Here is a 13,016-nt window from a genome sequence, read left to right as displayed (position 1 = left end):
AAACAGCTCATGGAGCTCAATATCAAAAAAACAAACAACCCAATTAAAAATTGGGCAGCAGATATCTTTTCAAGTAAGTGTTTTCATTTCCTTTGAATATAGTCCCAAAAGTGGTATTGCTGGATCATATAGTAGTTCTGCCTTTAATTTTTTGATAAACTGCTAAACTGTTTTCCATAGTGGCTGTACCAATTTGCATTCCCACCAACAGTGCACAAGAGTTCCTTTTTCTCCACATCCAGCATTTGTATTTTTGATGATGGTCATTCTAATAGGCATGAGGTGATATCTCATGGTGGTTTTAATTTACGTTCCCCCAATGACTAGTGATGTTGAGCATCTTTTCATGTACCTGTTGGCCTTTCATATATCTTCTTTGAAAATATGTCTATTCAGGTTCTTTTCCCATTTTTTAATTGAGTTTCTTGTTTTTTGCTACTTAGTTGTATGAGTTCTTTATATATTTTGGATATTACCCCCTTATTAGACATATGTATGGTTTGCAAATATTTTTTCCCCTTCCATAGTTTATTTTCATTTTGCTGATGGTTTCTTTCACTGTACAGAAACTTTTAAGTTTGATGTAGTCCCACATTTTTATTTTTTTGCTTGCGGGCATGATTTTCAAATGCAGCCCTGGGCAACATATACATACCTCTCCTACTAGTCAATGTCTGATCAAAATGAAGCAAGCCTAACTGGACCATCAAGAAGATGGTATTCTTTCTCTGTTTGCCTGACCAAGCATGACTCTGGACATGATTTCCCTATTGGTGCCATTTAGCTGTGACTGGAGCATTGGCAAGCTGAGCTGTGGTAGGTCCTTTGATCTTTCTTTTTCCCACTGGCTCACACTCCAATTTAACTTGACAGGCCAAGCTTTGCTCTGTAGATAAAAGTTTAAGTAACTCTACTTCTGCATTGACTTAGATAAAGTATGAATTTAAAGATCCAAAAGAACTCTCTGCGTGTGTGTTTATTATTTTTTACAGCATCTCTATGTTTCCATCTCTACCCCTAGAACTGAAGATGTCTATAACCCTTTATTTAGAATTAAAGACAATGGCAGGAATAAGAAACAAAGCAGGGGAATTTTATTTTTTTATTTAAATACTTTAGCTATTGGAAAAATAAATATCAAAAGGTCAATTCAAGCTGCACTTGACATAATCTAAAGCCACACTTTATAACCAGAGGAAATAGATTTTATTTAAATTCAGTTTGTCAAAGTACACATATCTTTGTACAACCTATGTTACTCATTTTTAAAAAACTTAAAAGGTAGTAGTACATTTTATAAGCATCTCTGGATTTTATTTGTTGGTTTCACATACTACAATACAAAACCCATTTAAAAGGACATATTGCAGAAATTCTAAAATTGTAATTTAATTGAAAAGTTACTTTCATAAAGAAGGTTTTCCAACATTTTATCTTAAATATTGGGTTGGCCAAAAGGTTCATTTGGGTTTTTCCATAACATCTTATGGAAAAACCCAAATGAACTTTTTGGCCAACCTACCCCACTTTTTTTTAAATAATTGGACATGGAAGTGAGAATTTAAAGGTAAAATACTACTCAGCTCATCTTTTTTGTTGTTTTTTAATTTAAAAACATTTGTAGTGCATATATCCTTAATATTCTTTACTGGAAGAATATAAACTTGACAGAAAATCATGTACTGGTACATAAAAGATAATTATAGAATTAACCACGGATGTTGAACATTTTGGTGTTTCCATGTGTTAATATTGTAGAACATCTCAATTTTACCACTGTTGAAAAATTGCTTTGTTTTTGAAAACTGATTTAACTTAATGGCAGGTGTATTAAGAGTTCACAGAAATGTTTGAGGAGAATGTTACTGTCTATACAAGTGAGGCCCTGACACTCGAAAGCTGAGGTCACAGTTTGTATCAATATGATAAATATTCAACATTTTATTGTATAGATTGTGTGTATGGAATTACAATAATATTTTACTGGTAAAATAAATGTTGTCTAACAAGACAACATGTTAAGAAATACCAAATCTATATGTGTGCTTTGGAAAATGGTACTGTAAAAGAGTAAGTCTGTGAAAATTTTAACCTACTGTGATCAGCATAACAAATATGTCAATGAGCTTTTTCTTTTTTTTTAATCTCACCACAGTAAAATCTTTCTTCTTGGTAAATGTGAGGTATTATTTAGCTATTTGGGATATTGTTTAGATAAAAGAATGATGTCTTACTGAAAATCAAACCTTATAATTTAATCTTTAGATGTTCTCTTTTATATTAGTTATGTTCCAAATGATAGGGTACCTAATTTTTTTTGAAATAGAAAATGTTTTTAACTTATCAGACTCAAAATTACCGATGCTTTTGTAACTTTTTATACTTTGGTCACTATCAATTTCCCTTAAACATTTTAACATTTTAAAGTAACGAGGCTAAACATAAACTACTGGATTTTCATTTATATTATTAGCTGCAACAGCATATACACTAAACACCTATATGTAATTAGTGTTTGAAAATTTGTTTTGCTTCACAAATGAGAGCATTTATATCTACATATTAAAATGACACAAGAATTTTCATGTTTGGTTACTAATTGAAGGAAAGAACATATTTCTTCTTCCTCTCCTCTTCCTACTCCACTTCTTGAAATTATCCAGTTTCCTTCCCTTTGATAAAGATAGCTTTATGGTAGCTTCACCACCACAACACATGCACCAGCTCTTCCAATGTTAACAGGAACTTCCTAACACAGAAAACAAAAACAAGGAAAGAAATGCTGTTTGAATGAACTCTGCATTTAACATAATATATTAGAGTTGAAAAAGTCCTTACCTATTCTGGCCCAACTTTCATCTTGTATAAAGATATGGGAAAATGCAGCCCAAATAATAGTCCAATGTAGAAAGAGCATAGTCTTTAAAATGAAGTAGGCCTCAGTTTGAAGAACAGGTGATCTTGGGTAAATTTCACCTCTCTGATAATTTTCTCACTTTAAAAATTACAGCTAATAATACTCATTCTTCAATGAGCTTTTGTTAGGGTTAAGGAAGATAATGAATGAAAATAATTAGGCATATAGTAGTTATAATCTCATGATCTATTAGTTCTCTTTCACCATTTTCAAGGTCACACAATGAAACAGTGAAATGCCTGGAATAGAGTCTAGGTCTCTTAGCTACTGGTCTATAATTTTCTGAAAAGTAAATTACAAATATTTTGATTCTTGTATTTGACCTACATCTTTGTTTTCTAAATATTTCCCTCCATTTCTAGCTGTCCTAACCATTGTGAAGAGCTACCTACATGGCAGAACTTGAATATTTCTGAGGGTCTTCATGAATCATATTGTTGGAGGAAAGAGCTAGAAACCCATTATCAGATGTCAGTATATTAACACATAACTTATTTAGAACAGTAACAAGCTTACTACGTAGAAAACAGAGCACCATGAAGTTAATGTAAGGAAAGGTGACGTTTAATACCAAATACAAGGTTTGCTTGTTTGTAGAAATGGTGAAGAGTTAATCATACTTCATATTTTATTAATCCATCATTTAATCAACAAAACACCATTAGGCATTTTGGAATAAATATAGAGCTATAACTGCAAAGCTGTCAGAAGCATCAAGTTTCCTTTAGCACCCTCAAGATGTCCTTTCAGTGCCCTTTCTTGTACTTTCCTTAGAATTTCTTCTGTTAGATGCCCAGCACTCTTGAGAGAGTTTAATTCCAGTCTCTTACTGTGCACCAAATCCCTTGAATGACTGATCAGTAGTTAGGAGTGTTGTAGTTTGTAGAACCTCTATAAGGAGGGAACTGAAAGATTTTCCTCCTGGGCACCAGCCAATAAGAAGGGGCAGACATTTGTGGGTGAGGACATTATTCTTTGCTTCTCAAGTCATAATACATACATAGAAAGTTGGTCAGAGAGTAAAGCTCTTGGATTATTGAATCTGATTCACTTTTCTGTAAAAGGAATGAGTCCATCGTTAAGAGAATGTCTTGTCTCCACTTTATATGAGTACTGATGGATCCTGCTAATGATAAAACAGCTCAGTTAATAATTCTCTATAGCTAAATAAAGCACATGCTATAAATTTCATTAAAAGAATTTGGTTCAGCCCTAGAGAGGAAGAGAATGGGATTAATTCCAAACACATATTTTAATTTTTAAATTAAAACGTGAAATATATCAATTTGAATACTTTAAATGAGAGTACCTCTTTCCATTCATCTTTCTGTGTATCATATGACTCAACAGTGTTCAAATAAGTATGTCCATCATATCCTCCAACTACATAGAGTTTGTCTCCAAGGGGACATACAGCAACAGCATCTCGAGGAACACTCAGAGGTGCCATAGTTGACCATGAATCATTTTTTGGATCATACCTTAAGAGGTTTAGGAAGACAATTGAGAAGAAAGTTCAACAGTGTTAAAATTAATAGACATTAATAAAATGTACTCTTATCTAATATAAGAAATTAAAAATACCTTATACATACTAAGTGTAGTCTGACTAATAAACGTTAAGGATAACTAAATGACAGAATTCTCTTCAGCCACCAGATGTCACTCAAAGCATAGTGAAAATGAATTTCCTTTTAAAAATACCACACATTTCTTTGATCAGTACTCAGAATCTCTATGAGGAAATTTCACATATTGGCATCTTAACATTATGTGGAAAATGCCTCCTCTGTCATTTAGTATGTTAGCTGGAATGGGTTTTTCTTATTCTTTGTTTATCCAGGTTATATCTGAGATGCCTGATCTTGTTTATATGAGAGCTCACATGTTAAGTAATTCTGAATATAATTGCCTTTTTGTCTTATAAACTATAGTACCCTGGTTTTAATACTCTTTGTAGTTACGAAGACCACAGTTGTATTCTTTTTCCTCTATGAGAGTTCTTATTTATCTTCAGAGGACCCTGGGATGTTTTTCCATTTTAACTTGAAGTTAACTCCTTATCCCCAAGCCTATTCTGTAAGCAAAATGAAAGATAATTCAATAAACAATATTAATTAAAATCTTCTCCAGGAATTCTTTCCTAAAATTTGAAGCCAGTATAGAATACTAATATCTAAAAGGGGTGAACAATAAGAAAAACTTATATAATTATGTGTAGAAATTATCTCTGATTTTATATTGGCCTATTTGTAAAGCCCAATGAAAAACATTTATTTTACAAAATTTCATTTATTATCATCTACTAATTTCCTTACAATTGTATTACTCATCTTATTTCTGTTTCTCTCTCTTTAATCATAATCTAAATTATCTGATCCCAGCTTCCATTTGAACTTGGTCTCACATCCAGTAATATTTTTTAATAATATATGAAATCAACAATAATTAAGATATCCTCAATATCTACCATATACTGTTGGGTTTCACCTTAAATTTTGATGTTATATTAAAAAGCAGAACCAGAAAATCCACAGCTGTATGCTTTAGCTAATCTGAATCTTTAACAATTGCTATTGTTAATTGATGCTGCGCTCAGCTAACACAGTACACACATATATGAACTGTGAACCAGGGCTTGCGGAAGGATTCCCTTATAGATTTGCATCCAAAACCCAAGATTTTTCTGCATGTGCATGATAATGAATGCTCAAAAATCTGGCTAATGTTAATATTATCTGGACACTGGTTTATTAACTAGAGAGGTTTGGGGAATGTAGAATCTTCTGAAAAAAAAAAATGGCACCTTGGTTGTTATCTGTAAAGACACAGAGGATCAGTTATTAAAGAAAAAGTTAGCCACTACCTCACCTTCAAATTAAAACAGCACCGCATTTCTCCCCTTTTGTTTCTCTTTTGCTTTTCTATTTCTCCTTACTTTGGATATAAGTATATATATATATATTCTAGTGGAAATAAAAAGGAGACTGAAGTAAAGGGAATTAGTCATGGACTTATTCCTCCACTTAGAGTAATTACAGACAATTTGCTTGACTTCTTTGCCTCAATTTTCTCGTCAACATTATAGAAATAATAATCCCTGACTCAGCCAACACAAGTTTATGTATTTTAGAAACCTTTAATTTAAATGATTATCTTAATTAATTGGATGAGACTTCTAAGGTACTGGGTAGGCCATCAATGTTTTACCAGAAAATAGTGTCAGGAATATTGTCTAAGACATGGGAATGAGGATTATCTGATTCCACAGAGTGTGCATCTTTGAATTTCTAACTGACAAGGCTATTTTACAACTCTATAGGTGTAGAAGTTAAGCTGTAGAAAACTGAGTTTTCTTGTGATTCCTATACATAACAATAAAATAAATTTTTCTTGATAGAGATAGAATTAATTTCTAACCCCGAATGATGACCCCACCCAAATATTACATTTTATTCCCTATAGGTTATTAACTGCTTTTGTATATATTACCAATTTTTTTTCAGCATTCCTAACTGTTTTTATGTCTTTTCTTCAAAGATTCTTTGAAGCAATTTTAACGTCTTATGGGTTACCTCATTAATTAATGAATCACACAAAATTCTTTGACACGTTACTATTATATTTGTATGAAAGTCAGAATTTTCAAAAACTGTACTTTAGCACTAGTTATTTTCTCAAGATCTTTACAAGGAAAATGCCAATAAGGGGGATAATGTTAGTAATAACAATAATACTAATTACAAAAGTAATACAAACAAAATAATAATATGTGCCAGGCAAGGCACTAAGTGCATTAACTTTTATTATTTTGTACCCTATGAAGTTGATACTAAAATTATTCCCATTTTTCACATGAGGAAACAGATGTTTAGGGATGTAAAGTAACTGGGTCCAGGTCACATAACTTGTAAATAACAGATCTGGGATTTGAACTCAGAGCTGTCTGACTGCAAATCTAGTGGTTTTAACTAGTATACTATACATTTTTGGTATGCATAAAGTGCTTTTTCCCATTAAAAATTAAAAATAGTATATTTGGAAATATAATTATATCATTAAATAAAGTTAAACATTTAATTATTAGGATATGTTTGTAAGCATTTAATTTTGTAGTCTGTATTATGAAATTTTCTATATCAAAAAAATATGAACTGAGTTTATATTTTCCTGATTGTGTGTGTAAATGCCTATTTAAATTGGTATAGACACGTCAAGCTATTGTAAGGCTAATTTCATGGCGATCACTCTACAATGCTAAAACGCAGCCCAATTCATCTCTCTTTCAGGTCTTAAGATAGAATTTCCCAATTTCAGGGGTTCTTGGTAAAGCCAGGAAAATGCTGCCATAATAATGGGAGAGAAGAAGGTGATTTAATTAAAATATTTTATGTATTTTAGATTTTTTCCTTATGAAATGTATTCTTTTTGGACCAAACCTAGTTTCTTAATCCCATGCATTTTGATACAAGGAACCAAGTAAATGCAACACAATTTACACCACTAAGATACAATAAAAAGTCTCAAAAACTGAAATAGAAGAAAAAAGCATAGACTTCAGTATGCTAGAAAGAAAATCTCTTACTAGTTTGAATTTATTATAAGAAAATTACTATTATAAGAGCTGAGAGTATTACCTGTCTCTCTGTCTATATATTTATATGATTTAACTTTTAATTCAGATGAAATTTTTGTGAAGTCAGGTTTGATTTTCATAGTAACAAACCTTCATGACTTTTTACTTACTAGATATAATTTTGTATAGTATTGCATTATTTTGTATAAAATCTTCTAGACAACTTTTAATATTTCTGTAATGAACGACATGAATTCTCTATATCAGTATCACTCTTTGACCACTGCTTCTCATGAATTTATCACTCCAATATAGTTTAAGCATTAATGGAAATTTGAGAAAGCATAGTTATTTTTACATTGATTTGTTTGTATATTTGATCAAGTTTTCCCAAATATAATAATTCCTGATGCTGTCTGTTTAGCTTATAGGAGGTGATATAGCCTTCTCCACTCTCAACTCATATAAAGAGGTGGCTACAGTTATTCTTAGGTATAGAAATATGCATATTTTTACAAGCGTAAGAGTAGAATTCAATGCCTAGATACCCTTTCTTAAAATGAAAGCTACACTTACCTTTTTTGAATACAAGTATCAGGTTTTTGAGAGTATGTATACATTCATTAGACAGGTGGGCCTTAACTTTTGTGAACTGTGTGTTGTCTGTAATTTTTTGTGGTCTATGGAAGGCATCAATAAATTATCTAAGCAATTTGAAATTTCAGTAGAATCTATCCTTTTTCAACTTCTTACAGTGAACTTTAACAAGTATTGAGTCTATTGCATTCCTTTGGCCTTTCTAAAAGGGAAACATGATTCCCATCAGTTATACACACACAAGCACAGAGTAAATACTTAAACTTTTATACATATGATGAAATTCTGTATCAATAAAAGTAGAAAATAGTGGCTTGATGTTTAATTCTATCAATAATACTGAGTGTAGAATAGTGAACTTTTAGTTTTATAATGAAATGGAAAGTCAAGTATGACTGGTTTCCAAACTTTTAATAACTCCAGTTATATGAAACAAATCCTTTAACCACTATTTGTCATTTAACAATAGAGGGTGTCAACTGCCACTTATGTAGGGTGATAGGGATATACTAGATTTTCAAGATTTTTTCCATTTGTAATTACATATAATTTCACTATTGTGCTTCTGGATATAAATAAAGGGCAGAGCAAATTCAGCTTTATCTTTTAAATATACAGGCAAGTCAAGGTGATTTTCATGTAGTTTTTATCTTTTTTCTCAATGCTGCATTACTAGGGAGTTATGTCAACGAGGTGGTAGACTAGGAAGCTCTAGGATCTTATTCTGTCACAAAAATATTAAATAAACAAATAGAGACTGGCAAAAATAACTTTGTAGCTGTTCTGGAAATCAGTCAAAGATCCACAGCAACCAAATACCTGCTCAGTCAAGAAAAAGATGTAGGCAATTTTGTGATTTTTTTTTACTTTCTCTGGCCCCACCCCCTCCTAGAAAAGCATGGCATGGATTGGATAAAGCAGTGGCTCAGCCCCAGTTCCTTTCCTTGAAACAGAGAGAAAAGAGCAGACCTAATATGCAGCAATCCAACCTGTCTCAGTTGTTGCCAAAGGAATTATCTTCTGTGTTACCTAACTCAGAGCTCAGACAGTCAAAAGTGGTTCAGCTCAGATTTCAGGCTAGGAAAAGCCATGGGAAGTACTGTACATGGTTCATGAAAGCTGTCGGTGGATTACAGATGCATAGACAACTGGGACAAGAGATTATTGATACTATAATAGATTACTGATTACTCCAATAGAATAGCTAAGGCTCTGAAAGGCAGCAGGGCTAAGAATCTTAAGGAAGTTAAGGCATTTAAAAGCAGCCATGTATACAGAGAATCAACACACACACACACACACAAACACACATACACACACACAGGCCCAGGAAACAGACAAACCCAGTAGAGGTCTGAGAAGAACTCAAGCCTTCAAGATGGGCTTATCCCAAATATAGAACATAATTAGTGATTAAATAACAATAGTCTTCCTATGCATGGAGTCAATCTGCAAGGACTGGGAAAGGTATCTATTATTTCAAATGGCCAGTTTTCAACAAAAGACCACAAAGCATACAGATAAATAAGAAAATGAATTTCACTCAAAAGAACAAAGTAAACCTCCAAAACCATCCCTGTAGAAACACAGGCATCTGTGTTACAAGAAAAAGACATTTAAGTGACTGACATATATTCTCAAAGAGTGAAAAGAAAAACAGGCAAAGAACTAAAAGAAATCAGGAAAAAGATAAATGAACAAAATTAGAAGGTCAACAAAGGAAATAAATTATAAAGAAGAAAAAATAGAAATTTTGGTGCTGAAAAATGAGATGACTGAATTCAAAAACTCACTAGAATTTTCCATTGGAGACTCAAGCAGGCAGAAGAAAGAATAAGTGAACTTGAAGACAAGTGTTTTGAAATTATCAAGTCTGAATGAAAAGAATGAAGAAAATTCAACAGAGTCTAAGGGACCTCTGAGACAACATCAAGTGGGTCAATATATGCATTTTGGGGGAAAAAGAATAAGAAGAAGGAGAAGGAGAAGGAGAAGGAGAAGGAGGAGGAGGAGGAGGAGGAGAAGGAGAAGGAGAAGGAGACGGAGAAGAAGAAGAAGAAGAAGAAGAAGAAGAAGAAGAAGAAGAAGAAGAAGAAGAAGAAGAAGAAGAAGAAGAAGAAGAAGAAGAAGAAGGAGGAGGAGGAGGAGGAGGAGGAGGAGGAGGAGGAGGAAAAGAGGAAGAAGAAGAGGAAGAAGAAGAAGGAGGAGGAGGAGGAGGAGGAGAAGAAGAAGAAGAAAGGGAGGAGAACGAGGGGGGAAGAGTAAGAAGAAATAGTTCTACAGTAATAGTAGGAGGATTTGACTTCCCACTTTCAATAATGGATAAAATAAACCAGACAGATGATCAGGAAGTACATGAAAGAAGAACAACATTATAGAACAAATGGACTTAGCAAACATATATAAAAATTTCTATTCCCCCAAAACTCAGAAGATATATTTTTCACAAGTAAGCATGGGACATTATCTAGGATAGACCATATGTTAGGACATGAAACAAGTCTTAATAAATTTAAAAAGGCTGAAAACATGCAAAGTCTTTTCACAGTGGAATGAAACTATAAATCAACAACAGAAGGAAAAGTGATATGTCCACACATATATGGAAATGAAAGTACATACACTTAACAAATGAGTCAAACAATATATCGCAAGGGAAATTAGAAAACATCTAGAGACAAGTGAGAATGAATACATGACTCATACAGAGTCTTCTGGAATGCAAAGAAAGCCATGATATGACATGGGGAATCAATAACTGTAAAGGCTTACACTTAAAAGGAAGAAAAATTGCAAGTCAAAAACCGAGCTATAGGAGAGAGGGAAGATGGTGGAAGAGTAAGACGTGATCACCTTCCTCCCCACAGATACACCAGAAATACATCTACACGTGGATCAACTCCTACAGAACACCTACTGAACACTGGCAGAAGACCTCAGACCTCCCAAAAGGCAAGAAACTCCCCACGTACCTGGGTAAGGCAAAAGAAAAAAGAATAAACAGAGACAAAAGGATCGGGACAGGACCTGCACCAGTGGGAGGGAGCTGTGAAGGAGGAAAGGTTTTCGCACACTAGGAATCCCCTTCGTGGGCTGAGACTGTGGGTGGCAGAGCGGGGAAGCTTTGGAGCCATGGAGGAGGGCACAGCAACAGGGGTGCAGAGGGCAAAGTGGAGAGATTCCTGCACAGAGGATCGGCGCCGACAGGCACTCACCAGCCCAAGAGGCTTTTCTGCTCACCTGCCGGGGTGAGTGGGGGCTGGGAGCTGAGGCTTGGGCTTTGGTTGGAGTGCAGGGAGAGGAATGGGGTTGGCGGCATGAACACAGCCTGCAGGGGATTAGTGCACCACGGCTAGCCGGGAAGAAGTCCGGGGAAATGTCTTGACCTGCCAAAGAGGCAAGAGACATTTTCTTCCCTCTTTGTTTCCTGGTGTGCAAGGAGAGAGGATTAAGAGTGCTGCCTAAAGGAGCAAGAGAGACGGGAGTGAGCTGCAGCAAACAGCATGGACCCCAGAGACGGGCATGAGACGCTAAGGCTGCTGCTGCCGCCACCATGAAGCCTGTGTGCAAGCACATGTCACTATCCACACCTCCCCTACCGGGAGCCTGTGCAGCCTGCCACAGCTAGGGTCCCACGATCCAGGGACAACTTCCCCGGTAGAATTTTTGGCATTTTCAGGCTGGTGCAAAACCACACCGGCCTCTGCCGCCACAGGCTTGCCCGCATCAGCACCCCTCCCTCCACTGGCTTGAGTGAGCCAGAGCTACCAAAACAGCTGCTCCTCTAACCCCGTCCTGTCTGCGCGAATAACAGACGCCCTCCAGTGACCAACCTGCAGAGGCGGGACCAAATCCAAAGCTGAGCTCCGGGAGCTGTGAGAACAAAGAAGAGAAAGGGAAATCTCTCCCATTAGCCTCAGAAGCAGCAGATTAAAGCTCTACAATCAACTTCATGTACCCTGCATCTGTGGAATACCTGAATAGAAAATGAATCATCCCAAATTGAGGAGATGGACTTTGAGAGCAAGATTTATTATTTTTTTTCCCTTTTCCTCTTTATGTAAGTGTGTATGTATATTCCTCTCTATGAGATTTTATCTGTATAGCTTTGCTATCACCATTTGTCCTATGGTTCTATCTGTACTTTTTTTCTCTTTTTTTACTTAAAAATTAATTTTCTTAATAATTATTTTAGTAAAATATACTAATAATATATTATAATAATTATTATATATAATTATATTATTATAATATATCATATATATAATATATATAATAATAATAATACCTTACTTTATTTTATTTTATTTTTATCCTCCTTCTTTCTTTCTTTCATTCTAATTTTTCTCCCATTTATTCTGAGCCATGTGGATGAAAGGCTCTTGGTGCTGCAGCCAGGAATAAGTGCTGTGCCTCTGAGTTGGGAGAGCCAACTTCAGGGCACTGGTCAACAAGAGACCTCCCAGCTCCACATAATATCAAATGGTGAAAATCTGCCAGAGATCTCCATCTCAACACCAGCACCCAGCTTCACTCAATGACCAGCAAGCTACAGTGCTGGACACCCTATGCCAAACAACTAACAAGAAAGGAACACAACCCCACCCATTAGCAGAGAGGCTGCCTAAAATCACAGTAAGTCCACAGACACCCCAAAACACACCACCAGACATGGAACTGCCCACCAGAAATACAAGATCCAGCCTCATCCACCAGAACACAGGCACTAGTCCCCTCCACCAGGAAGCCTACACAATCCACTGAACAAGCTTTAGCCACTGGGGACAGACACCAAAAAGAACGGGAACTACGAACCTGCAGCCTGCAAAAAGGAGACCCCAAACACAGTAAGATAAGCAAAATGAGAAACAGAAAATCTCACAGCAGATGAAGGAGTAAGGGAAAAATCCACCAGACCTAACAAAT

At 35.1% G+C, this 13,016-nt stretch overlaps 1 protein-coding gene across 2 annotated transcripts in view; it reads right to left on the bottom strand.

The window, feature by feature from the left end:
• Positions 1–2,026: 2,026 nt before the first annotated feature.
• The window catches only part of KLHL4 (kelch like family member 4), a 115,600-nt gene continuing 104,610 nt past the window's right edge, over positions 2,027–13,016 (bottom strand). For both annotated transcript variants that reach the window (XM_024739299.1, XM_024739291.1), the window contains 2 exons: positions 4,227–4,398; positions 2,027–2,749 (listed from right to left, as the gene is read on the bottom strand). In XM_024739299.1, coding sequence (XP_024595067.1) covers positions 2,690–2,749; positions 4,227–4,398 — 232 coding nt within the window. In that variant the 3' untranslated portion in view covers positions 2,027–2,689. The remainder of the gene's footprint in view (positions 2,750–4,226; positions 4,399–13,016) is intronic.

The sequence above is a fragment of the Neophocaena asiaeorientalis genome, unplaced genomic scaffold (assembly GCF_003031525.2).
Source record: "Neophocaena asiaeorientalis asiaeorientalis breed wild unplaced genomic scaffold, Neophocaena_asiaeorientalis_V1.1 scaffold459, whole genome shotgun sequence".
In the NCBI taxonomy this organism is placed as follows: domain Eukaryota; kingdom Metazoa; phylum Chordata; class Mammalia; order Artiodactyla; family Phocoenidae; genus Neophocaena; species Neophocaena asiaeorientalis.
The sequence above is the reverse complement of the archived record's forward strand: the minus strand, read 5'-3'. Positions and strand labels throughout refer to the sequence as shown.